This window comes from Pangasianodon hypophthalmus, chromosome 10 (assembly GCF_027358585.1).
Source record: "Pangasianodon hypophthalmus isolate fPanHyp1 chromosome 10, fPanHyp1.pri, whole genome shotgun sequence".
Taxonomy (NCBI): domain Eukaryota; kingdom Metazoa; phylum Chordata; class Actinopteri; order Siluriformes; family Pangasiidae; genus Pangasianodon; species Pangasianodon hypophthalmus.
In genome coordinates, this window is record NC_069719.1 from 13045336 (window position 1) to 13073294 (window position 27959).

Sequence of the window (27959 nt, forward strand, 5' to 3'; positions counted from 1 at the left end):
ATCTGTGTGTCATTTGCATTTCAGTCAAACCTTATGAATTTTAAGGGGGTTGAATATTTTTGCAAGGCACTGTATTTTTAACAACATATAACATCTTAATCTTCTTGATATCACATTTTAAAGCAGCAACTAATTGAGATGATGTTTATAGATACAGTCTGTGAGCACATGGTCTGAAATAATCACACAAGCAACAGAGCACTGAAAAGATTAAGTGAAATATTTGAAGGCCGTAGTAATACAGGCATATTTGGCACACAGACATCCAACCGTAATGGAGAGAAACCGTTTTAACCTGTTATGTAAGGAACTGCACCATATATTACAAGTATTCATGATATAAACTACCTCATGGTATTTTTGCTGGAGAAATTATTGTGGGCAGATATAGAAATACACTGGATTCGGTACACTAATATATTTACCTGGTTGGGTTTAGGTATACATTTTGTCTTGCAGGCCACCAGGAGATATGGCTGGTAACTGTTGGGCCACTCTGCTGAGTGAAAGAAGCAGTCAGATTGAGCAACAAATGCAAGGCCAGAGAATGTGTGTGACGGCTGAACAGTTCAAGATAGCAAGTTGGGGCCTTTGAAAGTGTTATTGTGGGTTATTGTGAAGAACAACACTCAGTGGCTTAATGAGTAAACCAGCTGTTTGTCAGTGGAATAAATGCTGAATGGTAGAATTCTTGGGGTTATAAGCACATTCAGTCCAAATAGCCTTAATATGTAAGCTATATTTGTCTGCTTCATGGTAAAATTAATTGCCAGAGGGTAAAAGTGACAGATTAGGGTTAAAAGAAAAAAGATCAGCAGGTGAAAAAAGGTATGCGTCCTCCTTTTTGAAATCCACTGTGCATTTTGTTACCTGTATGCACCACCGTTGAGCTCTGGATGCACATGCTGCTCCACTGCTCCCCACGGCGCAGTGGCAATAAAGTACTCTTTGTTGACACAGTTTCTAAGGGTGTCTGGAATACGACCTGTGCATACACAAACAGGCATAGGTGCTGAAAACTGAAAACATCCAAGATTATTCCCGTTTATCAACGTGCGAGCGGATTCAGGAAGCATGTACCTGTGATAGCTCTTCTTATCTCAGTGGCAGCTGCTTCTCGCATCTCCAGCGATGCCTGCTCACTATACCAGGCTGTGTGAGGCGTGCAGATCAGATTGGGAGCATCTTTCAGAGGACCTTGGGTAAAACTAGTAAGAATAAAAGAGAGAATATTAATTAGGGATGAGCATTAACACATTTTTTTTTTTTGAAATACAAAACTACAGAGAAACTCAACAACACCTCCTATAAAGCACTACCACCTAATATGAGTTAGTTCATCAACCTCACAACTGGGCAACAATACAAACTTCACAACAAGGATAACTGGCTGATTGTTTCTCACTATGTTAATGTTTAATGGTTAGTAGTATGGTTATTTTTAATTAATTATAAAAAGTGACTTTTTTTTGCAATGTACGTAAAGACACCTCAGTGTAAATCTGAACCAACATCTGAAAAGTAACATGCTGCAGTAAGCTCATAGCTACAAGTCTTACCTGAATGGTTCTGACTCGTGCACATCCAGAGCAGCGCCCCGGATTCTTCCTTCCTTCAGGGCCTGAGCCAGAGCTTTCTCATCCACCAGACCTCCACGTGCACAGTTCACCAGGAACGCACCCTGACGCATCTACAGCACAGAAGCAACATACCATTAATGCACACACTTTCAAAAGCCCACAGAAAGTTAGGATACCAACACAAATAACATTGATTCATCAAAATAACCACTAGATGGCAGTGATGCACTGAGTTCAGCATCACGAGTAATTGTGTGCATGTCTGTGGTTGTATGTCTGTGTACTGTGTGTGTGCTGATACGCAGCATTTGCACACCTGTTTGATGGTAAAGTCATTGATCAAGTGGTGGTTATGTTCATTTAGATTACAATGCAGAGACACACAGTCACTTTGGTACAGCAGGTCCTGGAGGGTGAACACTCTCTGGACACCCAGTGAGCGTTCTAAACCATCCTGCAGATATGGGTCGTAAAATATCACGTTGAAGCCAAATGCTTTTGCTCGAACCGCTACCGCCTGACCCGTTCGGCCTGTACAACACAAAGACAGATTTATACTAATGGTTACTAAGCACACTCAGTGAACCTTCAAACTGTGTCTCTGACTGTCTGTCTCACCAAAACCTATGAGTCCTAGCGTCTCTCCCCGTACGCGAGCTGCTCCAGACGCCAGCTCCCTGATCTGCTCTATGCTCTGGAACCGCGAGCCCTCCCGTAGAGCCTGGTACAGCCAGGTGTTCCTTCGGTACAGGTTCAGGATGTGACAGAGGGTAGAGTCTGCTGTCTCCTCTACAGCTGCAGATGGGATATTACACACTGCAATGCCTACATGAACACACAAATATCGGTTTTGTTCAAATGCGTTTGAGTAGTTTTTCTCTGACCCCCTTTGCACACATGCACTTTTATTCCAGAATTCAACATGAATTAATCAGGAAAAGTCTAAGTGTGAACACAAGTGAGAGTTGAAATCACAGGATGATTGATGTGACACCACAGGGGCAAAACCTAAAACAACTCCCATTAAATATCAGGAAGGTTGATGTGTGAACAAAGCCAACACATTACTGGGAAAGGGGACAATGTCTTGATGTGCTGGCACCTTTTGGAGCAGTTGATTTAAATCATTAGGCTTTCTTCCAATTGTCACTTTATTGTGTTAAAGTCAATAAAGAAGAATAACAAGAGAACTGGATAAGGAATTAATTGAACTGAATGGTTTTTACATCCAGCAAAGCCCACACATTACCAGTACAGGCGGCTAGTATATTTCAGAGATAAAAATAAATTAATAAAATGTTTAATTTTTGGCATCCACATCAGATTATCTGATGTTAACAAATGTCTTAAAGTGTACTTTATTGAACCAAGCACAACAGCACATCCAAAACAAAAAAAAAACGGTTGTCAATAAAAAACACAGAATGGTATGATGAAGCGAGGCTGGGACTGATACTTTTTCTGTGAAAGTGTTACAACTTTTCTGTTTACCAAGTTTGGTATTCTGAGGAAACATGGCATGAACCTAGTAGGGCAGAAAAAACTTGAAACACTTGAAAAAAATTTTTTTTGAAAATAATGTGAGCAGCTGCCTATCTGTCTTTTAGTGTATGTAATAGTTTGCCCCATAAATCTCATTATGCCACTGAGGCCTTATGATATAATGCATTGCACAACCGTAACAGATTCATTTAGCACTCAAATTTAATATCACAAGCAGCCAGCAGAGTAAAATTATGAAGAAAATGTCCTGAATCTTGAGTGTGAAAAAACTATACATTCTGCAGATGACTCATAGATGTAAATGGCAAATTTGGATGTCTGCTGTCATACTTCTCTTAGACTGAATAGATTTCACTTAAAAGATACAGAGAAAACAAATCATCCACTCACATTTCAAATAGACACAAATGCTTTAGATATTATAGACACTGTTGTGTGCAGTAACTGCAGTAAGGGGCAGTAGTGAGCCATCATCTCCATTCCTCACTATAATGAACTAAGATGGAGATGACTGAGGTTCTCACCTATCTCATTTGATATGCTAGTGACTCTGTGACTTATGCTGGATCTCATTATTATGCCTCCCCCTCTAAACAATCAACAACTTCTCCACTAGGCAGCAACACACAAAAGCTAACATCACCCCTAATTTTTTGCTGCATGTTGATGTGTCAGTGTGATAATTCTCTTAGAATTAGCACAAGTAGGCAACTATAAGCTTGTTATGTATGGAGTTGACAGAGCAACAACTGACACATTGCCATTCAGTCTAAACAGACTGCTAAAGAGACTGCTAAAATTACACACTCTGTGATCTCTCTTTAACCTCTGCCTGCTTTTGATAAGATTTTTCCTCCTTGACATTGTGTTCAGAGTTCTTCTGAGTACAGCAACAAGACCAACTAGTTAGAAAAATCACAGACAAAAATGTCTTTAATCTAATTTAGTCTGCTTTTTGAAGCTGAACATGTAGAATTACAATAAACATTGTTCTTTGACAACACCTAAGAAGTGGATTCTGTTGTGATACAAACTCCAGGCTCAGTCACAGGCTGCAAATGCCTTCAGATCCTTTCAGACACACAGTTTCCTTCCATTCTGTGTACTCCCACACAAAGCTTCTGAACAACACTGCTACAGAGCACCATTATTCATCCTGTCTGTTTTACCTGTTGTGAAATACAGCCTCTACTCTGACTGTGAGCTCTGTACAAAGTCTCACCCATTTCTCCAGCAGCTTTTATGTCAATGTTATCGTAGCCGCTGCCAATGCGGATGATGATGCGTAAGGCTTTAAACTTCTCCAGGTCCTCTCTGGTGAGTGTGATGGTGTGGTACATCATTGCTCCTACTGCCTCATTTAGTACCTGCCAAAACAAATACACACACAATGCTCATAATCATCATCATCATCATCATCATCATCATCAGGACCAACCCCATCCCCCCGTTACATTATTGAGATGAAATGCTATCTTCTCATCTTAAGCTTTCTGTCAATCATTTTAGAGGATATCCCAATATCTAGTTCATACTCTTCATCTCATTTGTTAAATTCATTATTCATTATTCAATTATCAAATCACATTATTCTCCCTTTAAAAAAGAGTGCTGATATTCTGCAATACAAAGTAATGACAGCATAATTGAATTTCATCTTTTTATTCCACGTGAGATATAAAAATACATCTCATACCTGGATAATGACAGAGCACAATATTTGAGTGTGTCAGTACCTTCTCATGGATCTCCTGTGTGGACTGGGCATCACAGAAGGCCACGGTTGCTAGATCTTTGAGGATGGGCATCTCTACTGTACAATCCCGTCCATCCAGCAGAGCAACCAGCGGCCGAGGATGCATCGGTCCATTCATGATTTGCGGCCTTATACCTGCAAAGAGAGAGCGAGAGAGAGAGAGAGAGAGATTTCATTTCATGCACTTGTAAACTTTAGAGAACCACTTTTCATTTGAAAGTGTGTGAGAAAGCGATAAAAGGAGAATCGGATCAACACACTTTGTATGACTTTCCAGCTCACCCTCTTGCTGTGAATCTGGTTGTCATGGAGATTACAGGATTTGAGCAGGATTATGAATATATTTAATTTAATGGTATCTGGGAGAGCATAGGGAGTTCTCTCTGAGAGTTCTCTCTTCACTCCACTCTGGCCATTCCTCAGGAATACTTGAGAATTAATTACAATGCTGTCAATAAAGAAGTAAGAATCATGGAATCAGCTATGTCCCTGGTTTCCATATTAAAAAAAAAAAAACATTTCAGATTATGAGGAGAATCGCTGAAAATTAGACTATAGTCTCAGTAGGACGTCCCTGCAGATGTCTAGTATTCAAGGCTATCTTTCAACAGCAATACTGATGAAAGCACCACAGCTGCAGGTTAGAGGTATGGCTCATAGTAGTAATAATAGTAAGTTGCACATAAAAAGCATATTTATCAGCCTCAAGGTTGCTTGTTGCTTACAATAAGCAATACACATTTCACATGGAAGATGACACTCAAAAGACACTGACGTTCAAATGGTTGTGTTCCTGATACTACTGCATGCTATCAAAGCTAAAAGTTTTTTTTTTGACATCTCCTGCAACAAACATTACCCCAAGTGCTTTATTTTTAAACAAGCCAAGACGAGAGGGTCCTGTTCCTGCTGACACCAGCTTATCCAACCCAGCAGCACTCAGAGAAATTGCAGAGAAATTTCACTCCCAAAATCAAAAAATGAAGGTATGAGTGAGAGAGAGAGAGCAATGGAGAGATTATGTAATGTAGTAGTGTCCAAAACCACATGAACAATAAAGGACTGTGAACAAAAGGAAATGAGCAAAAGTTTCCACAGCGTAGACATGTGCTGACGTGTGTGCCTGATGGAGGGTGTGTTTGTTCGCAGGGGTACTTGACTTTTACTTTTAAGCAGAGTGAGAGAGAGAGAGAGAGAGAGAGAGAGAGAGAGATGGGGAGAGAGAGCGAGTATTCTTGTTTCAGTCAGAGTGGCTTCACCTCACTGTCTATAACAGCTCCTGGTTACCTAGCAACCTAATCTCTCAGAGTATGCCAGTGGATGTCCTGGGGTCCTGGGAAGAAGTAGCACTAATTATATATACACACACACACACACACACATTATCTATATATATATATATATATATATATATATATATATATATATATATATATATATATATATATACATATACACACCCACCCACCCCTGTATTTCTTTTTTATCTTTGTGAGGTGTATTACTGTAGCTAAGTAAGGTAAAGTATGCCTAGCCTTAACCTCAATACAAACAAAAGAAATCAAGTCTTTTAGTTTTGCAAAATCAAATGTCTTCACAAGGTCAAAATTGTCATGTACTCATACAAATGGGGTCACTGGGTCCCCAAAAAGAGACCACTCCCCCCCAATCCCCCACCAGACAAACACACAAAGCATAACCACAGATTATAATAGTTGTCAAGAGGGTGAAGGTGGGTCAGTATACAAATCTTATGCCAAGCCAGACTGTGTGCGTGAGGGGATTGTAGTCATGAGAATTAACACACAGTTTAGTTATGGCATGATATGTATTTCATATCCAGTACCTGTATATCTCACAAAGCTTTCATGTGTACACACATACATGCATGCAGTGTTGCATTACTATCTCTGTAAGATAATTATATTTGTGTATTAATGAAAATAAATAATGCTACAACACACCTTAACCCCAGTGATCAAAAATATATTTGGCTGTTTTAGTCTTCCAAATAAAATCTGCACTTTTGTACCAAAAACAGTCAAATGTTAACACAAGGTCAAAACTATCACATGCTCCTATCATGGAGATGTTTAGTCTCCACACAGAGAAAAATACATCCTCACACACGTACACACACCTCAAAGAGACAGTGTGTGAGGAGGACATGTTTCTTGCCTGGAAACTGCTGCCTCCACATTCCTCCCATTAAGAGCTCTGCAGACCCCCAAAAATGAGTGAAGAATAGAGGGAGGTGAGTGGAAAAAAATATGTCCTCAGGGGGCTCTCTCCTTCCATAAATCAGCCCCCTCCTCTTTTCTGCGTCTTCCCCGGTTCTCTTCAACGTGTTTGGAGTGGTTGCTCTTCCCTAGCTGAAGGAGAGCCTGAGCAGTGGCAAGCACACACATACACACTCTCTCCCTCCTTTATGCCTCAGTGTCTAGAGAGAATGATCCCGTCACAGTGGCAGAATGCAATGCGCTTCAGCAATGAGGAACGAGCGTCAGGGAGGGAAAAAAAAAAAACTAATGCGAGAGCCAGTCCAAATGAGCACTTCTGCAGCTCTCCTCCAGTCTCGGCTGCAGTCTCTCCTCCTCCCTCTGTTCTTCCCCACAGCCCCTTCACTCTTCTGCACTGCCTTTTTCTTAAATGTATGATTTGTAAAAGCAAAGCATTTAGGAGCTGTCGACCCCCTCCCCTGCCGTTTCTTTCTTACTTAACCCTGATCTCACTCACTCACTCTCCCTCACACACACACACACACACACCTCTCACCTTCTAGTCCTGTTTCCTGTGCTCTATCTGTGTTCCAGTTGCTGGTTTGGGCCAAAAGTGCCTCACGCTAAATAGTCTTACAATGTGAGCAATTATAAAAAGTATACGTGTGTGTGTGTGTGTGTGTGTGTGTGTGTGTGTGTGTGTGTTGGGGGGGGGGGGGGGGGGACGACGACTTGTGAGAGACTTGGGGCTTAAAGGAATACTCCAGAGTTGGATGATTGAATGATTACCTCAGACAATCATTTTGACAAGTTTCCCTGTACTTTGAAAAGAATGAGAACCTGTTAATTCAAAACTGACTTATAACAGAAGTCTAAGGGCAACTGAATTGCATTATTGTGCCACTCAGAAACTCATTACTTTCAGCTTCGTTCTCTCACAGCCACATACACACATGCTCAGTGAGAGAGAAACAGATCACATGAATACACTGGGAAACCAGGGCTCACATGTGCCACACCAATCATTACACCCGTAGGAAGTCCTCCAAACACCACCCTCCCACTGCAGACTCGTGCTAAACCACACCCCCACCTGCTACATAGTGATAAAGCTGTTCTTATGTAGTTTTATCCATATTTGTAGCTTTGGAGCAATAGAGTAAAAAACTTTAAGGTTTTGTAGAATCTATGCATCAGACTCACACAACTGCATTGTAATGCATAGCCACATATTCTTACCTCTAAAAAGATAAGCATACAGCTTCACATCAAAGTCACATCTCTGAAAGGATAAGCATACAGCTTCACATCAAAGAATCCATTAAAACATTTTTCAAATATATATGCATCCAGTATGAATATTCATTCATTGTCCCAACATATGCTCTCAGCCCTTTAGGGAGCATTGAGTAAATGTCTTTTTATTCTTTTCTTTGTACAGGGAAAAAATGTTAAAAAGTTGTCCATGGTAATCACATACATGCATTAGAAGGGAATTAGGTTGCCACAAGCATCAAAACAGGATCTATGCTAAGGGTTAGACATCTGACACTCATTTATACTCCCTCGCTTACACAATTCACCAAACTCATAAGCACTGCATAGTGTAATACAGACATGGCAGCTAGTAAATGTGGCTCTGGTGATGATATTGTAAAAGTGTGTTACTGGCAAACCGCTCAAAATGAGGGGTGTGTGTGTGTGTGTGTGTGTGTGTGTGGCTAAAGAACGAACAGTACATTATTTAAAAAAAAAAAAAAAGCCCATGTATTTACACAGCCTTCACACTTCTGGCCGTACCGTTCACATTACTCTGCACTGTGCAGCTGCAGATGTGTTTTCTCACATTGCAATCTGCTTCCTACTGATTTTTTTGCTTTTTCCTCTATTCATTATTTTCATTCCCTCACTCCCTCCTATCAGGGCTCTCTGTGACAGGAGCCATCTGGCCTGGCAAAGAGAGAGCACAGGACCAGCCCTGAACATGCACATGCACAAGCATGAGCGTGCACACACACACACACACACACACACATACACAGCTGGGCCTTGTTACCACTCAACACAGAAAGCTGTTATGTGGAGGCATCAGTACAGAGCATTTGAAGTAGTGTTACAACAATAAGTGTAGCACACACACAAACATTTATTTATGAAGCAAACAATTAAAAACAGAAGTCCATTAAGAATATATTCAAATCTTGTGATAAGGGATGTCACTAATGTCTAGATGCGACTTTCAAAATCCCAGAAAAACTGATCTGCTCACATATATTTCACCTTGAAGAAATCAGCAGAAAACTGCCCGATCTCTCCCTTTGCCTCATGAGACCAATCATGTGACTTTGCCAAACTGGATCCTGAGCAACTTTCTGTGGCCTAGTTGTTCTGTCTGTACTCACTTGTCTTGGGAATACCAAAAAAAAAAAAAAAAAAAGTTGGCAACAGGAGACTCAGGAGCAGAAGTTTACCTTGGGTTAGTCAGGTAGTCTAGTTAATTTCATTATTCTTTAATAATTATTACACATTTTAGGTTATTTCATTTACTATTTGGGAATAGCTATATAGTGTATAGTTATATAATAGCATACCAGAGCCCCCATAAGCAAGATGGCACAGTAACACATTTTACTACATTTGTTACATTTAACTGCTAACAGACTATAAAATATGTTACAGAACCTATTTAGGTTTAACCCCATCTACATTATCATCTACTAGATATCAGATTAGGCCAAATGTCTGCCGCTAAGTGAAGGATCTGCATTCTGCATTCTTAGGTGGAGTGTAACTCAATCTCCATGACACCATGACATTTTCTTACTATAAATAATTCACATCACCTGCTTGCCTACACATATACAAAAATGTATGCACACACACACATGCTATAATGGATAACTGTTCATCTGTCCTTCTTCGTATCTGGTAAGAGAGAGACACAAATTTGATTTTTAAGCATTAAGAACTCATGGTTTTCCTACAGCAAGTATAATTTCCAAATGGAAATTTTATTCTGTTCATTCAGTTGGATTAAGCACTGCAACCCACCTTCCCCACTGAGCCCAACCCTGCACAGATGGCTGGTAGGATTTTATGTCTGTAATCCCACTTCTATCGTCTCTTTTTTCCCCTTAGCTATAGTTGCAAAACCACAATAATGGAGGAGCACATTAAGTTGAACATATGGCCACTGCATTTACTCGTACTGACTCTGGCCCATTTTCTTTTCTGTTTTCTTGGCTCCTCCACCCTTTTTTCTCTCTACATATTTATTTTAAATCCCTCTATATATTGCTCTAAAGACTGTAAATTCCCCTTCAGTTTTCCAACTTAGAAGTGCATAGGCAGTGAGCACATTAAAGTCAGCTGTTAATCTTCAATTTGCATGCATTCTATTGGAAAACCTGGCTACAGAATTTGAAGGAAAGTGGCATTGTTATATTGCCATGTACAAAGTGGTTCAGCACAACAAGCATGAATATAGAACACATCAAGAATGCACTTTATGGAGACAAAAAGGAATGACATGAAGTCAAATTATCATCAACATTTTTTTTAAAGAAATTTTTGTTCTGTTACTTGAACTTCTTGAGGGAAATCACAAACTGAAAAGATTTGTAAATTTAAAATTCCAATTTCATAACTACACACAAACAACATAAAATTAAACTCAATTACTCTGCCTTTCAACTTCTAAAGCTTCAGCATATGCATTATGGACAAACTGTTTGAACTATGCCAAATTTGGTGATGATTGGATTTAACTTGTAGGAGAAGTAGTGAAAAAAACTTTTTTAACAAAATCCAAGATGGTCAACAGGAAGTACACTTGAATTTCAGATGCTGGTGTGCGTTCACTTCAGCATAGCCCATGAAATTATAGGAAAAAATAACTGAATTTAGCACAAGCTCTTCAAATGATATAAGGAAAAAAATTAAAGTTATTGCAGTCACAAAACCTCTTGGGTACATTCAGGGCATGGTCCTTAAGATACTTATCAAGTTTCATGAGGATACATAGATGCATTGCTGAGGTACACCCTCACATCCTGTTTTTTGCATTTACCAGCGTGTTACAGGCAAATCGATTTGAATATCAATATTCCTTTGATAACTTTTTTCAGACAGGTCTCAAGATGATGTGAGTCAAATTTGCTGAAGATTGGGCAAAATTTGGAGGAGTAGTAAAAATGGCAGCTAGATGTAAGCATTTTTAGCATGTTACTGTTACTTTTGACCAGTAGGTGGCACTGTCATGAAATGTGTTGCATAGTCTCAGGTCATGGTCCCGAAGATGCCTACCAAATTTTCTGTCAGGGTGCAAAGTCGTTGCTGAGATACAGCCTCACACCCTGTTTGACAGCTTTGCTGTCAGATTTATTGGCCCGTTATGGACAAACCGTTTGGAATATTTAAAATTATTTTGATAACTTTTCTGAGGCTTACTCTGAAGATGATGTGTGCCAAATTTGGTGATGATTAGTCTTAGTTTGTAGAAGGAGTAGTGCAAAAACAGTTCCAAGATGGTCAACAGGAAGTACACTTGAATTTCAGATGCTGGTGTGCGTTCACTTTGGCATAGTCCAGGAAATTATAGGAAAAATAAACTGTGAATTTAGCACAAATGCTTCAAATGATATAAAGAAAAACATGAAAGATATTGCAGCCCTTCACCACAAGGTGGCGCAGTCACAAAACCTCCTGGGTACATTCAGGGCATGGTCCTGAATATACTTAGCAAGTTTCATGATGATATGTATATGCATTGCTGAGATACACCCTCACCTCCTGTTTTTTTGCATTTGCCAGCGTGTTACAGGAGAACAGTTTTGAATATCAAAATTCCTTTGATAACTTTTTTCAGACAGGTCTCAATGTTATGTGAGCCAAATTTGGGGAAGATTGGACAAAATTTATAGGCAGAGTAGTGAAAAAACAGTTTTTGTCAAAGATGGCAGAAAATCTGGTAAGGCAGAAATTGACAATAGGGTGCATTGAACTCGCCTCGATCCAAGAAATCCAGGGATGCCTGGTTCTGAAATGTCACACACACGTTTCAAAAGTTATGACTATAAACATACTTCTAAATTAGGCCCAAATTTGACGCGATGGTGGCGCTAGAGTATGGGCAGCACTTGGCCTAAATTTGGTCACAATGTTCCGTAGACCCTCCCCAATCAGTGTGCCAGATTTCTTACCTAACTTTTTACCAGACGGTTCTATGGGCTGCCACAGACACCTTGGCCAGAAGAAGAAGAAGAAGCAGAAGAATAGTAATAAGAAAAGGTAGAATAACAATAGGGCGCCTATGCACCTTCAGTGCTTGGCCCCCTAACAACCGATACTCATACACACATGGCTGACCCTAGGTATTTGTGTGCTCTGACCACTACCTCCACTGCCATGGCAACATAATCTGCTTTTACTGGAAAATAGGGACTTCATTACATGTTCTTGCTCTGATATAGTTGATAAAACAGTTACTGCTACACCAGGAAGCAATTTATGGAACAGAATCAACAATTTCAAAAGATGTTGCCAAATTACATTTTGTTAACTAGAAAAAATTAAACGTGCCTTTTGTTTGAACATAAGTGACTGTAGAAAATATTCAAACAAGTTACAGAACTTCAGCATGTCCACTTCTTCCAAAGTCTTTCAGGTCTTTCAAAGTCTTTCAGACCGAGAGGGATCCACTCCAACACAAAACCACCTATATAGTCAGGAATGTGAAGACAACCGAAAAAATTTACATTACATTAGATGAAAGTCATCTAATGTCATTAAATGATGATGAACCTAAAGAAACCTACATTACATTAGATGAAAGTCATCTAATGTCATTAAATGATGATGAACCTAAAGAAACTGAAGAAGAGGGGTCTAAAGTGAGAGAAAAATGTCAGCCTGAAATTTACTGTATAAAAGAATGTTGTAAAAAGAGAATAAAAGAGGGGTTAATGATATGCAAATGCTTCTCATTACACAGCTTGGAGAGAAAAGTCATAATGATCTTGATTTACAGACACTAACAGGCAGGATCTGGCAACCACATAAAAGATTATGAGAGACAGGGAAATCATATGAAAGATATCTGATGTAAAATGCATCAGGATCACTTATTGTGCATTCCTGCATAACCCCAGCAGGTCACCAATTACCAAGCTTTCATATTGGTTTCACTGTTGGTCTCTTTCCCATCTTCTTCTCATTAGGCTCTCTAATAATATCTCATTATTTAGATTACAATAATTAGAATCAGATAATATGATGGTGACACGCCAGGTAATCTCCTGCAGGGTTTTGACACTGTCTCTTTTCCAGCTTCAGTTAAACTACTCTTCTTGGACACCTCCCCCAACACAATCATTTCACATCAGATTCATGAACTGCCTTGTGAAAGCGCTCTATTACATCAACAGCATGGGTGGGATTAGAGAGCACTCTGAAAGGCCACTGCACTGTGATACAGAAAAAGATTACACCAGTTCAATCACTAGTCATGTAGAAATCATGCAGCATAAGGTTAGGTCTTCTTTTATGTATCCTGGACAAAGAAATTCAGAGAATTACTGGATACATTATTGTAAAGTAAGAAGGAATTACCAACAAAGACATCTGGAAAAAAATACTAAAAATAAATATATACTATATACCCATCAAGAAAAGAAATATGATGTGCTGTACACTAGGAGCAATTAGAGCAGCAAACAGAGCAAAGGTTGTTAAATAGCCTACATTCCAACATATAAAGCTCTATAAAATAGGCTGTAAAACACTGTAAAGCTGATATTATCTAATGTTCATGTAGAATTATTCAGCAGAAAAAAGTCCAAACCTTAATATAGAGTAATATAATATAGAGTGCACCAATAGCAAATCTCTGTGTCATCAAAATAGCCTCAACAGGAAGCTAACTAACCAGTTTTGCCCTTTGTCAGAAATATTCAGATTTTCACTTGCTACTTCTTGCTAAGAGAAGAATATTATAGAGAGGAAAGAGGATTTATTTAAACTATTTAAAAATGGAAATGTTTTACACTCATTCAAGGCATTTGAGAAAAGAGGTTAATATGGAGAATAAGAAGAAATTGAGACAAGACTTAGATTTACTTGAGTCAGGTGGTGCCATGGTGGAGACAATAACAGGGGGTCCAGTGCGTCGTGAGAGCTTCTGATTGACAAGCCAAGGAGTCTGTATAGCAGCACCTACAGGCACCAGGGCACTCTCATGAGGTGTTGCCCCAGTCTTTCGCATTATATGGGGGCTTGGCTGTGGATTGGACAGGCTAGACATTGTGGCCAGGCTTCGATCCCTTTTCATCAGTTCTATGGGCACAGTGTAGTTGGTGGAGTATGCTTTGGGGGCTTGCTGTGTTGGCAGAGTGGGCATGGTTGTTGATTGTGGCAGTCCAGCCATTACTGGTGTTTGTTGTGGCATGCCATGGATAGGAGTTGGCATTTGCTGTTGCAAACCAAGGATTTGTGGTTGCACTCCTGGTATGTTGGATGGAAGTGGAACTTGCTGGGACACTGCTGTTAAAGATGGCATAGGTAGGCCAGCTTGAGGAGTGTAAGCCGTCAGTGAACGAGGTTGAACAGGCAGCATTGTACTATTGAAAACCCCTGGTGTCCTTGTTGTAGGGTATCCACTAGCCTCTAGAAGCTGCTGGGAGGGAGCACTACTAGGTCTGCGGCCCATGACATCAGCCATCCTGGGGAAGATGGTCTGGACTGGGGTCAAGGGTGGCTGCATATACTGAGAGTCCATATTTGGAGCCGTTGTTGGTTGCTGTTGTATGTATTTGTCAACGCGATGGCTGAAACTGTTGGATCGTCCTCGGACTGGAGCACTCTGGTGCTGAGGGATATCTGGAGGACATCTACAACTGACTGCTACACGAGAGAGAACACGTGCCTGCCCTAAGTTGGGTGCAATAGAGTGAATATCATTCTGTTCCATAACAGCTAACATTGCAGTGGAATCAAAGCCCTGGTGTAGCAGAGAGGTTATAGTGCTCTCAGACAAACCTTCGTTGCATAGAAATGCCAGAAACTCTGGGTCAGCTGTCTTCTTGGGGTCCACAGGAGCCAGTGAGTTTTGAGGTGTTGTGAGCTGAGGAGAACCCTGGGCAGGGATAGCAGCCATGACTGAAGCAGTCACTGGGGCACGAGTTGGTAAGTGAGGGTTTGGGTCATACACAGTATTTGGTGGTGCCACAGGTTGCACCTGCTGTGCAGGCTGGGTTTGTTGCACAAGAGGCATTTGCTGCACTTGCTGGATTGGTTGCATTTGCTGTGGTTGTTGAACTGTCTGCCCTTGCTGTACTGGCTGAACCTGCTGTGACTGGTGGAATGACTGAACTTGTTGCATTTGCTGCTGCAACAGTTGCTGAGCTGGTTCCTGTTTTTGCTGTTCGGCCTGTTGCTGCTGTCCTATAACATATGGTGAAGGGCTTTCCTGCCGCATAACCATACCTTGAGAAGAAGGATCTATCACCAGGCAAGTAGCTGCAGGCTGACTTGGATCCACTGGTCTCCCATTAAGATCACTATACATTGAGCATCCAGGAAGAGAGGATGGTACCTCAGCTCCATAGCGAGGTGTAGTTGCCTCAATGGCATAGCGAGCAGGAGATGGTGCTCGGCTTGGTATGGGCTGGCCTTCTGGCATCATTTTGGCTACTGGTGTGGCAGGTGGAGGGCCAGGGAGGCATGGCTCCCGGTAAATATGGGTCATTTCGTGAGTGGTAGGGGGTGGAGGGGGTGCTGGAGTGGAGGCAGGCGCACTAGACCTCCCAGATTGGTTCTGGTTCCAAAGCGGTTGAGTCGCTCCTATCATAACGTTATGAGAAGCTGGCCGGTTAAGGGGGATTTGTTCTCCACGATAGAACCCATCAGGTGGCCTGGAAAACACTGCAGGATCTTGCTGGTAAGGATCCAATGGAGTTAGACAACCACGATGTGCAATGCGTGAACGGTCATAATGACTGTTCAGCTCAGGAACAGAACTCTTCCTCATGCTGCGGGGATCTGGTCGGGACACATAATTTTGATTATAAAGTGACACGTGGTAATGGTATGGCTCCCGTTTCATATCCAGGTCAGATGGACGCACACCAGTGAGTGGTTCATACCAACCTCCAGCATTCCCTCCAAAGGAGTTCTGTTGGTCAGTTGTCCTTTTCTGCTGCTCATACATATTCTCGCTGCGTTCCCAATGACTTTCATTCCCACCTAGCACGTCCCAGCTCTGGGAACGGCCAATCGGCATCTGCTTGCTGGAGACCAACATCAGCACCAAGATACTCCTCTCAAATGAAAAAATGTGCAGAGGATAGTGTTCTCTTGTGCTCTTATCAGTTTTTCTGTTACCTTTATGTAACTTACAGAGTGGAATAGTGAAAAAAAAAAAAAAAAGATGCTGCAAGAGTGCCCTTTTTCCAGCTGTAATTTCTGTCTCTCCTCTCTTTCAGAGTTTTGCTTTCAGTAGCTCTTCTTGGTAGGTGACAGCTGAATAATTAATCCAGTCTATATTGCTGTTGGCAATGCAAAAGGGAAAGAAGATACCAAATGCTCTCTTTCACACATCGGCTGTAGGAAGAGGCAACCTTGCTACTCCATTGTGAAAATGCAAAATGACAACCATGAACTGATGAGAACACAGAGAGGAAGAGATTTATTCTTTACCAATGGAGGGGTGGTGCATAGTAGGCAGAGGCTTTTGTTAATCCAGGAGAGCTGATCTGCTTCTACTCTGAGACATTTTACTTGCTCTGATTGCTATGAGGGATTATAGACTAAATTAAGCCTGGTTAAATTCACTGCTGTAATGGCACACACAGAAATACAAACTAATTCATTATAGTCTTACTAACAGACAGATTAAATACATTCATGACAATGATGATGATGATGATGTCACCCTTTAGGAAACAACACACCTACCTGAGGTAGATAGTTGACAAAATCTGTGATGTTGCTGAGTCTCTGTCCAGTAGTCATTAAAAAGGATAGTTTTCTCAGAAACCCAAAGGGCTGGACAGAGAGGCTGTCCGGTGGAATTAATGCAAACCTAATGCATCACTGTTAAGTCATATAGCACCCTCAGAAAGATCAAATCCTGACTGAACAGTAATCCGGCAACTAGTTGAGCACTGTGCGCTCAGTAACAAGTGCAAAGAGCTGACCTAACTCTACAACTGCACTAACACAGCACATCTGTGTGACAAATAAACAGCACATTTAAACCACTGTTAAAGCACATTTAAAGCACATCCGACACATGTAAAACTCTGCAAATATAATGAATTCATATTCTTTGAAATTACTACATACAAATATAGTGTAAAAATAAAGTTATAGTACCCAGTGCCCTTTATATCAGTGCCTTGACACAAACCCAGTGTTCATTAAAAAAGACTAATATATTTTACTGAAATGTTCAATGTTCATTTAACATACATAATTGACTAACTCAAAAAAATAATAAATAAATAAATAAAATCCTACTACAAACCTACTCAGACATTTTTAGGGGAAAAAAAAGAAAACAGAAGGATCAAGCAAAAAAATTTATTTTTATTTTTAAGCCAAACTATAATTGTGCATCTTTATTGATCATGCACATGTCTAGGTGTGTCCATTGTCATGACACATTTATGCTGCCATTTTTAAACCAAACTGTAGCCTTCTTTACTTATTTATATGCACGTTTACATGGTATGAGTTGCTGTGACATAATGTACCCAAATATACAAAGGAAAAGTCTCTGTAATGAGCACAATTACACGATTAGATAGGATTACTCAGAACCTTGAAAGAGCCATCAACATTACCGATGGGAAAAATTATATGCATGAGCACATGGGAATGAGACTCAGCGAGGCTGAACATCCCCATTGAGTCTCATTCTAACCAGTATGAAGGTCATTTTATAATAACTATTCTTTTGCTCTCTAAACAAATTACAAATGCTGAAAACATATTAAAGAGTAAAATGAGAAATAAAGGAAAATTCTTCTATGTCTATATTTTCTTGGCTTACCCACAAATAAATCTCATTCAGTTTTAGCTGAAATGTCATAATTGTTAAAATGTTTTTCCAATTTCTGTTTGAATGACAAAATAAATGATATACAATCATTACCATATACCATGATTAATCAAGATGGATTAGTTTTTCATATCGTGTGTGCCTGTGAGGGTAAGCACAAACAAAAATGCACATGCACACAGACAGTTGGGCAACTGCAGACTATGCGCTTTACCCTAAACTGCCCTTACCAATCACTCATAATCCATTCACCAAAAGGAGTATTGCTCATCATTGCTCTGTTCATTTCCATTCCAGACTTTCCTTTCCTCTTGCTAAACCACTTTCGTACATTGCCAAATAAGAGAATTGATCTAGCATGAATACGAGTACATGGCCAGAGAGGAAGAACCACTAGACAGCACTTAACACTCAATAAATATCTACAGATTACCATATTGGACATTACAAAATGCAGAGCAGTAAAATATTGTCTGAGCACATTCAAATACAGCCCACAATAAGAATCCACTACCTCTCATATTTTATAAACAGACCAGCACTGTGTCCTTCTGGTGGATAAAGCACACTGCTGAGTTAATCGTCTCTGCATTCATTTTTTCTTTGGCCTGGCCTCTTTGGCAACCGCAACCCCCTCTGGGTCCCTTTGCCACAGTCAAAAGTAGATGAGATCACTTTCCATTGTAATTAGGCACAAAAGTAAGAATTTGTTTTTGTAGGAAGCCTGCATTCGATTTGCAGTTCTTCTTCTCAGCATGCTATGGTGGTGACAGATTTTTACCCTATGGAGTGTAGACGGATCAATATCAAACATATTGGTACTTACTTCAGCAGAACTACATTCTGACTACTCTGCATGCAAAACTGTGCCTGTTAATGGAGCTCATTTAACATGTAGGATTTATTGATTTGTCTTACATGTTTACACGTCTAAACATAATTAATCTCACTGGATTTTGTTCTCCATTCCTGAAGCAGACTTTGAGCCTCTAGAGGCACATTTCTGAACTAGAGGCTTAATCGCTCTGTGCACAGAGGAAAAAAAAAACATTCTGCCTATTGAGACCTAATCCAGTAGTCACATAGTGGGAGGATCAGTGGTCAAGTATATTGTTTATACGTTCATAAAATCAGGCATTTAAAATGTGCCAAACCATTATAGTGTTTCACAGGCACATGGAAACTATTCCTAAAGTTTGTCCGAGTGTGTCATGTGGGTACCATTCTCCCAGGTTACTATAATTAGAATAGTAGAGAAAGTGAAAAAGCTTTCAAAAAGGAGTCATGGAGTTTCATCCATCAAACTCTCATACCCTCATATCCACACTGTTAACTGGCATCACATAGTGCAATAAGACATTTGTGATGTAAAAACAACAAATTACTGATAAAAATTAAACGCTCTAAAACTTACCTTCACAGATTCTGTCAAGCCGTTGGCGTTTTACTTTGTGTTTGTCAAGCAAAGCCATTGTAGTGCTGCAGCCTCCTTGCCTCGGCTAGCTGTACACCGGGCTAAGCCACAAAACACTAGTGTCCCCTCACCCCCGGCAGGGCATGCCGTCACCTCACACCTGCGCAAACACACACACACACACTTCATTCAACAGATAACCTCAATTCTTACAATGGTCTACTTTGTCTTTTCATTGAGGTTGACTCTTAGGACAGGTCGAATGGAGTCGTGCAATAATGAAATACTCCCACAAGAGGGAGCTATATCACTATTCAAGCAAGCCGCTTTTTGTGAGTTTAATAAAACACTAAAAACAGCCCAAATCCAAACACAAAACACATTGTCAAACACTCTTGTCATAACATTCATTGCTACAATATAAATACTGCTTGAAATCCTTTGCATTTTTGCACACTCTCACTCACAAACACACCACTTCTGTGATTAAAGACCTTGTGCCCTTTCGGGTTGACAGAGAGTGATCCCAACATGAGCCACATGTGTACTTCCACCATTCTTCAAAAGCCTCAGTTCCAGCCATTACACTGGAGGCTAAATGTCAGTCATTCAGAGCAGAGAGTCCAGGCATTCAGGGAGGCCTGATGAAACCTATTATCATGACACCTCTGTCATCAACATATTCTTTTAAATCCCAAGCTCTCCTCTCACATGCTCCCCATATTTCATTCAGTGAGTATAAACTAGAAACTCCTCAGCCTCGAATATCCATTATTTTTGCCTCTGCTTGGAGGTTGACTGCTTTACTACCAGAGTGAGATACACCACAGCAGCACATGGACGACATCAGCAACATTTCTAAACCCGCACACATTCAGGATGTGGCTAAAATAAAATAAAGCATTGCAAACTTTATGCAGTTCATATGCAAATAATAAAAAGAAGGTGCAGCATTCACTTCTGTATTCTGTCACAGTCCAACACCGGTACATCTTAGAATCCCTGGTGCCAAAGGCAAATATTTAGCACATCTGATACAATTGGTATGCATTTAAACAACACACACGCATCTCATCAGTGGATACTTGTACTGTGAATTTTCATTAGACCAGTCTGCTGGGAATATAATTAGAATATCAATATCTATATAATATTGATATCACAATAAATAACAATCACAGGACAGCTTTTCTAAAACTATTCCATTTATCGTCAGTGCATTTGTAATACTGACTGATGCCCTTGTTGCTCACAATAACAAGTAAAATGAACAAGTTCATTTTCCCTAAAGAAATTTTTATTTTTTAAAAGATTAAATAAAATGTGGTACTACTGTTTGGCACACTTAGCAAACTATTTCATAGCTGTCAACACATGGATATGATATTACATAGAGTTATTATATACCAATATTATACAAACAAGTTTTAAAAAATACAAAGTATATGTTTTTGTCACAACAACCTAATATAAGTAACTGGCCAGACTTTAAGTTTTCAGTGGTTCTTGTTGGGCAGTTTGGCATCAAAGTGATCTCAGAATGTCTTCTGATAATTTCTGGCAAAGCAGATACACTAAAGCCTTTAAATTATCAAAGTAAGCTTTAACAATCACGAGTTAATGAGAGCCTTAAGATGCTTTCGCATATGCCGTATTTAGCCCATTTAAACAGAACCAGGGTGTGTTTTCCCCCTCTGTGCAGTTCGGGTGTGGACAAACACACCTTGGTCTGAGAGTGTCTGAGGAAGGTTGCTTGGGTCCAGGTTCACACGAACTCTACAGCGGTTCAGTTGCAGGGAGAACATAATTCAACCCTAAATCGATCCAACTGAAGAAGTCAACCAAATGCTTCCTGTAATTAGGGTTGCATGCAGCAGTTTTTTTTGTAGATATGAACTGCTAAACTGACAGCGCTGTAGCACTGTAGAAATGCAATATGTTGTGGATGTTTGGACAGACCAGCAAAAAGAGAAAATAAACAATGGATACGATACACAAAATATTGTAACTCATTATTTATACAATTCTTTAATTGTTTAGTATTTATAGTCAGCTCTGTGTTCTGCATGCTTGTGATTTCTACGCATGCTTGTAGCTAAATTTTTAATGAGGAGTTGTTTGCTCATTGGGTGTTTGTTGAGATATTGAAGTGCTGATATTTGGAGAGGACAGCTTTAAAGAAAAATATTATTAATGTCGTTTATATAGCCCACAGAGGTGGCAGCAATAGCTTTTCAGAAGACACAAAGAGATCACCTGTATCCACTTCAAAGCTGTGTCTGTGTTTTAAAGTGCTCTCTCACACAGCGTGTAAATTACAGCTGTCCCATTCACCAACCTGCTGCTTTGATTCATCTGCACCTGTGAGCATGCCTGTGAGAGACAATTACAGTGGTGCAGCATTTTGTGATTGAAATGTTTGAGTCTGCACCCCCTGGGGTTCAGTCTTGCTAGTTTGGATATTTTTCATGGCACCTATTTTTGCAATGCAATGTCATAGTTCAATAGTTGTGAAAATAATATGCACAGGTATTTAATTACTTGCACTCAAAGATCATTTGTCAGAAAATTACACTTTTATTACATACTTTTGAAATAGCTCAGCCTCAGTTTTGTTCAGGTGTCATGTCTAATATGCAGATCCTTTTCTGTCATAACATTCATTCTGCTTGAGAAACCCACCACAAGCATATGTTCGTAACAGGGTTTCATCCAGGGGCTCTTTGAAGAGCCACTGCCAATAAAACCAGCAAAAGACTTACACAGTTTCTTCAGTAAGTCAACAGCAACAATTTCTGTAAGCTGAACCATCAGCAATATATCTTCCAACACACACAAAGACAGAGTGAACAACAAATTCAGATATGCGTGAAATATGCCACTATTTTACTGAGACTAATACATATTAATGTGTTTATTCCTTCAAAAAACTGACCTTTTGATTTAATGCCTCGGGGGAACTTGAGAAAAACCTTTTTTAAATAAAGCTCGAAATACTTGACCTTCCTCCCACACAATGCATTTGTCTGTCTTTCAGACTGTCATTCACCTCCACCCACCCATCCACACACCCACACGCATGCGCGCGCGCACACACACAGAGCTTTCAGCATCAGTGTGCAATCAAGCCAAAAATCTACAACACAATTAGATTATATAAGTACATCATATTCTAGGTGTGTTAGACATCGGGTCTTGCAGCTACAAATTAATTGATAAAGCAAATTAAGGCACGGCTCATTAAAGGAAAACTCCACCATTTTTCAACTTAACCTCCATCTGTGTTGTCAGTGTGTGATTACTACTGACAAGAATTTTGACACATTTCCCTGTACTGAGAAGTCACTTATAACTGACATCTTACGGGCAGTCATTGAATTCCACTCACGAATGTTTAAAATATGCAACTACATAACACAAATTCAAATCTACACCTGTTACATTTTAAACTTGATGGTCTAAGGATAGGCAACATGAGACAGTGCCTTAAAAAGCTATTTTTATGTCATTTTAAACACTAAAGCAACACAGTAAAAAGATACTCTGGTCACTTATCACTTTTAGGATGTTTTATCAGATTCATATGTGCTCAGGCAGAAATTAAGGCACTTCTATGTTTGCTTTGACCATTAAGACAAATTCTTCCCTCTGTAAAAGTAGCCCTATTTCTTATAGGACAAATTATACAGATTTAGATCTTACCTTTGACCATGAAAGTTTTCTACAAAAATACATGTTTAGCATACATGTTTAACATTTTGGTGTTTAGCTTTTGGTGTTTTGAATTATAAGTAAGGTTTGTACACATGCAGTAGATAATGATTAAGTTGAAGGTTTTTTTTTTTTTTTTTTTTAAACAAAGCAGTATGACAACAGATGGCCCCTTCCCTATGACCTCCTGGTGACATACTGAACTTATGGACATCTGCTTGCCTTTCACTCTCTAAACTAAACCACCTGCATAGTACTCATTTGCTGTGATATGCTCTCTCTCAAAAAAAAAAAAAAAAAAAAAAAAAAAATTAGGGCAAAACTTGAAATTTAGTTGAAAATCCTCCTAACCTCAATGCTGAGTTGTTTGCCTCACTAGAGCATTTGGCAGTTCCCAATTTAGGACTTCTGGAAAAACATACTGGTGATGACCAAAGTATTGTTTCTCACTGGTGTCTGAAACTTGGTTCCGCATTTATTCCACTAGAGATCACACACTCAGAGAAGAATCCTGAGCACTTCATTTCACCATGTAGCCAAAGAGACACCCAGATGACTGGTATGCAAAGAGACATGGGGGGGGGAGAGAACTCTATAGAAACAAGACAGCTGTGACTCAAACGATGATCTCTGGTGTATTCACATATTCATACAGATCTGGAATTTAGCTATGGGAGTCACTTCAGGAATGTTAATTAAAAACATTATTTAATAGACTAACACCAGGTATACAAGACCATGCCATAATGAAGGTCTTGAACATCAGCCACAAAAGACATGTGGCTTATCCTGACCCTCGTGGCTCCTCCTTTACTGAATGGAGCCAGCATGGCACTGAGAGGCTCCATCTGTCTCCTATATGTAAAGATCTGTTAGCTCTGACTGCTTCTCCTTCTGTGTGTGTGTGTGTGTGTGTGTGTGTGTGTGTGTGTGTGTGTGTGTGTGTGTGTGTGTGTGAGAGAGAGAGAGAGAGAGAGAGAGGCATTTCAACTCTATAACCCCAGACTCATCATTGTGCTCAGCTATTTAAATTTCACAGAGCTATGAATGATATTATGTTTCCTTAGGGGCCTGATGTCAAACTGTAATTTGATTCTAATTACTGCAAATAACTTATTTATCAGTTATTTATCAGAGATCATAATAGTTAAGAAGAATATACTTGCAGGAGCTTTTTAACTATAGTAACATTAAGGTAGTCTGAACAGATAAATGGGCAGAATAAGTTACTACAAATCTGCAATTTCATGATCATCATCATATATTGGCAATGTTAATCAAAATCACAATCATCACCAGGTCCATGTAAGCTACGTTCATTTGTTTTTGTTTCAAAATGAAGATGGGTAAAACAAGGCACTAACTTTTTATTTGAATTTATTTTTCTTTGCACACACTAAAATAGGAAATCAATTCATTTTTTCCATAAAATTATTTATTTTTTTAATAAAATGTTGACTTATTTTTAATTATTTCTACTTATTTCAACACACAAAGTCCACAAATCAAACATTGATAAATCCAAATGTACAGTAGTACTTTTAAGCATAAACAGGGTCATCTGGAAATACAAGTAAGCTATACTCTGCTTAAAATGTGTACTCTTTTTTTCCTGTGAAATTTATTCTGTTTTCATAAAATGGGAACAACATATGCAGGAAAAAATTCTGGGTGATTAAAAATTCTTAAACTGGAGCATCTGGAAAATACTGCTGATTTTTTCAGCCTTCATGTCGTCCTCCTTTACCATCACCCTTTTGCTATTTTTAAAAAGCACACAGTGATCCATATTAGCAGCACATCAGGCACTGACAGAGAATTTTTAATCTACCCTTCTTGCTACTTGATACCCAGTAATTGCTGTTTTGAACATCTCGTTTGCATATATCAGGGGAAGAATGAAAAGCGGATGAACTCAATGTACTGGTGTATATCAGGGTATTTGTAAAATCTGTAAAGGTCTAGCTACCTAAGATTCCTTGCTTATAAAGGTCCAGCTAACATGACTGAATGGTGACGAATATTAGCATTTAATGCTTAACCATTAATGATTATTTCAGGGGTATAAATAAGACAATTTGAAGTGGTTATGTTTTGTTTCGTAGTGGCGCATCAAGTTACTAATTTTGAGTATTGCCATAAACAGATGACACATCTGTTTTGGACTTGACTTGGGGAGAATAAAGACATATTCCATAATTCATTCATCTTTAAACACTCTGTTGTCATGGTCAACCTTTTTGTTAAAAAGCCCTGTTGTCAGATCACTAATCAGACCAGAGAGGGTAAATAAAAAGAAAAATCTAGTCTGTGAAAACTCTCCCCTTTCTGACTGAATGTCTCTAGCCCTGGTGTATATTATACACCAATAACTAATTCTACTTGTTTGTGCCTCTACCCTCCACCACCAACCTGCACAACAGCTAAATCCTAAATATTTAAAGCACCTGTTTACATTTAACTAGCTAAGTGATAATTCATGTCCAATGTCCTTCTTCACGTTCTGCCATATGTGTTGAGACTGTGTGATGTTTTAGTGCCTTGGGGAAGGTAGAAAAGGGAGGTGTTCTCACATGAGACAGGGATGGGGGAAGTGTGTAAAACCAAGGTGACCTGTCATTTTACCTTAAAATGCAACCATGTGCTGAATTCTCTCCACATCTGTGCTGTTTGTCACTGGACAAGTCTTCTTATGAAAGTTTAATATAGCTTGTGTTATTTGGAGCTATTTTTTCAAATTATATTAACCTAAAACAAAAAAAAGTGGTTGATGGCATGAGTGATGATGCATGAATAGATAACACATTCGATTAAATCTTTAACCTACTCACTGATGTTGCTGATAAATTACTCTACACATCTAGAATTCCCTGTAGCAAAACACTTCACACAATCAGGCTGTCTGTCACGTACCAGATCAGTGACTCAAGTATATATTCCCTCACTGTATCTGTATGAGTGATGATAACTGAACACGGAACATACAGTACTAACACTCTGAATAAAAAAACTGTGGTGAAACACTGAACATGAAACTGTACATATATATAATATATAGGTAGATAGATAGATAGATAGATATAAAATGTTGTATATGTATAGTTTATGTACATGTAACATATATATATATATAACACCAGATCATTGTTTGCACTGAATGCTGTTGTGATTTGAAATATTTTCCCAGCATGCCTCGTTAAACAGGTACCTAACCATAGACAGCAGATGCTTGAGTGGAAAAGAGCTACATACACTCCCTTCACCCAGACTAGTGCTCCTCACCAACAAAGGGCCATTTCGCTAATCACCCCTAGACACACACACACACACACACACACATAGCTTCCAAACCTTCACTCTGGGTTTCTAGAGGTGTGGCATCATTCTTCAGCTTCTGAGCCAAGTTTCCCAAAAGCATCACAGCACAAAGATCACTCTGAACACACAATCTCTAACAGTTAAGATGATCTTAACTTCACAGTGCTTTTAAGGAACCTGGACCCTGACCCTGACCAAGCTGACACAATCAAAAATGGTTTGAAGAATCAGATAAACACAACTGAGCATTTCAAAGCATATCATTATGCTTAAGCAAATTTGTTACTCTATTGTTTTCAGTGTGTTACCTTTCAACTGCACATAGACACTAAGGAGCAGCAAGCTCTCACTTTCTAACACTTTTACAGAAAGTGTTTAAAGACGCAGAAGTTCTCACAGCTCACTGTAGGCTTTCAGGTTAGAGAAGGCAGATTTACACCCTAGAATTTTTTTGTAGCCAGGGATCCTTTTAACTGTAAAATAAATTTCACAGACCCCCAACCAACACAATCCAACTATTCAAATATGAGGCTCATTATTTACATGTATGCAATAACATTTTGTTTATTAGTTAGTGCCTTAGGGCGTTTTATTTCTGCACTTTCCACTGACAGAACACATTAGGTTCATGTTGACAATATTTATAGACCTACTTGTTTCTGATTCACTGAGGTATGAATTAAACCCATTCAATGCAAGTGGCCAGTCAAACTAGCCAAATACTACAGGAATTCAATAATGAATATAATAGCTTTCATAATGGTGGATTATGAATTCCTGTAGCAGAATAATAAAAATCACAGGCCACCTGGCTGTGCTTCACTGACCCCTGGACCCCACTTTGAGAACCAGATAACCCTGGGCCCCCACCCCACACACACACACACACACACACACACACACACACCACAGCTTTTTTTTTGTTTTGTTTTCATTTCAGCCATCCAAGCAGTGCAAAAACAAAGTTTGATCTTACCTGAGACAGAGAAGCCTTTTCACCGCCCAGAAGCCAATGTCCACTCAGGTCTATATTTATTGTATGATTAAAAGCTCGGCTCGTGCTCAGGATTCTGCTAACATGTGAAATGGTACAGAAAAGGAGCCCAGCGCGAACTTAAAAACCGGCGCCAAATCCGAGAGAAATCACCGCGGTGTAAACTGCTGGACCAGTCAGCGGCAGAGAGCTTTCAGTGACCAGAGTTTCTCAGCTATATGATGGCGACTCTATCGGTTAAGCTGCTCCGGTTCATCGTCTCCGTTTGCAGCAGGGAGGGACTGAGGTGAGGTGACTGTTTCTCCTTTTTTTGCGCTCTCTTTTTGAAAGGCGGAGTTAAACACTTGAATAGACTACACACCCTCGAGGAGCTCCTGCTGCTTCGCTGCGGAAGAGACAAATGGG

General features: G+C 39.6%; 1 protein-coding gene across 4 annotated transcripts in view; it reads right to left on the bottom strand.

Moving 5' to 3' along the window:
• The window catches only part of ctbp2a (C-terminal binding protein 2a), a 29700-nt gene extending 1741 nt beyond the window's left edge, over positions 1 to 27959 (bottom strand). Inside the window, exons 1-10 of one of the 4 annotated variants that reach the window (XM_026934481.3) lie at positions 27537 to 27959; positions 19532 to 19691; positions 4820 to 4974; positions 4306 to 4450; positions 2199 to 2405; positions 1897 to 2111; positions 1560 to 1690; positions 1081 to 1208; positions 871 to 985; positions 426 to 499 (exon numbers count right to left, since the gene is read on the bottom strand). In XM_026934481.3, the coding sequence (XP_026790282.1) occupies positions 436 to 499; positions 871 to 985; positions 1081 to 1208; positions 1560 to 1690; positions 1897 to 2111; positions 2199 to 2405; positions 4306 to 4450; positions 4820 to 4974; positions 19532 to 19589 (1218 nt within the window). In that variant the 5' untranslated portion in view covers positions 19590 to 19691; positions 27537 to 27959 and the 3' untranslated portion in view covers positions 426 to 435. Of the gene's footprint in view, positions 1 to 425; positions 500 to 870; positions 986 to 1080; positions 1209 to 1559; positions 1691 to 1896; positions 2112 to 2198; positions 2406 to 4305; positions 4451 to 4819; positions 4975 to 7017; positions 7484 to 14174; positions 19483 to 19531; positions 19692 to 27536 lie in introns of those variants that run through there. The other 3 variants (XM_026934482.3, XM_026934480.3, XM_034308312.2) reach the window with 3 other exon arrangements.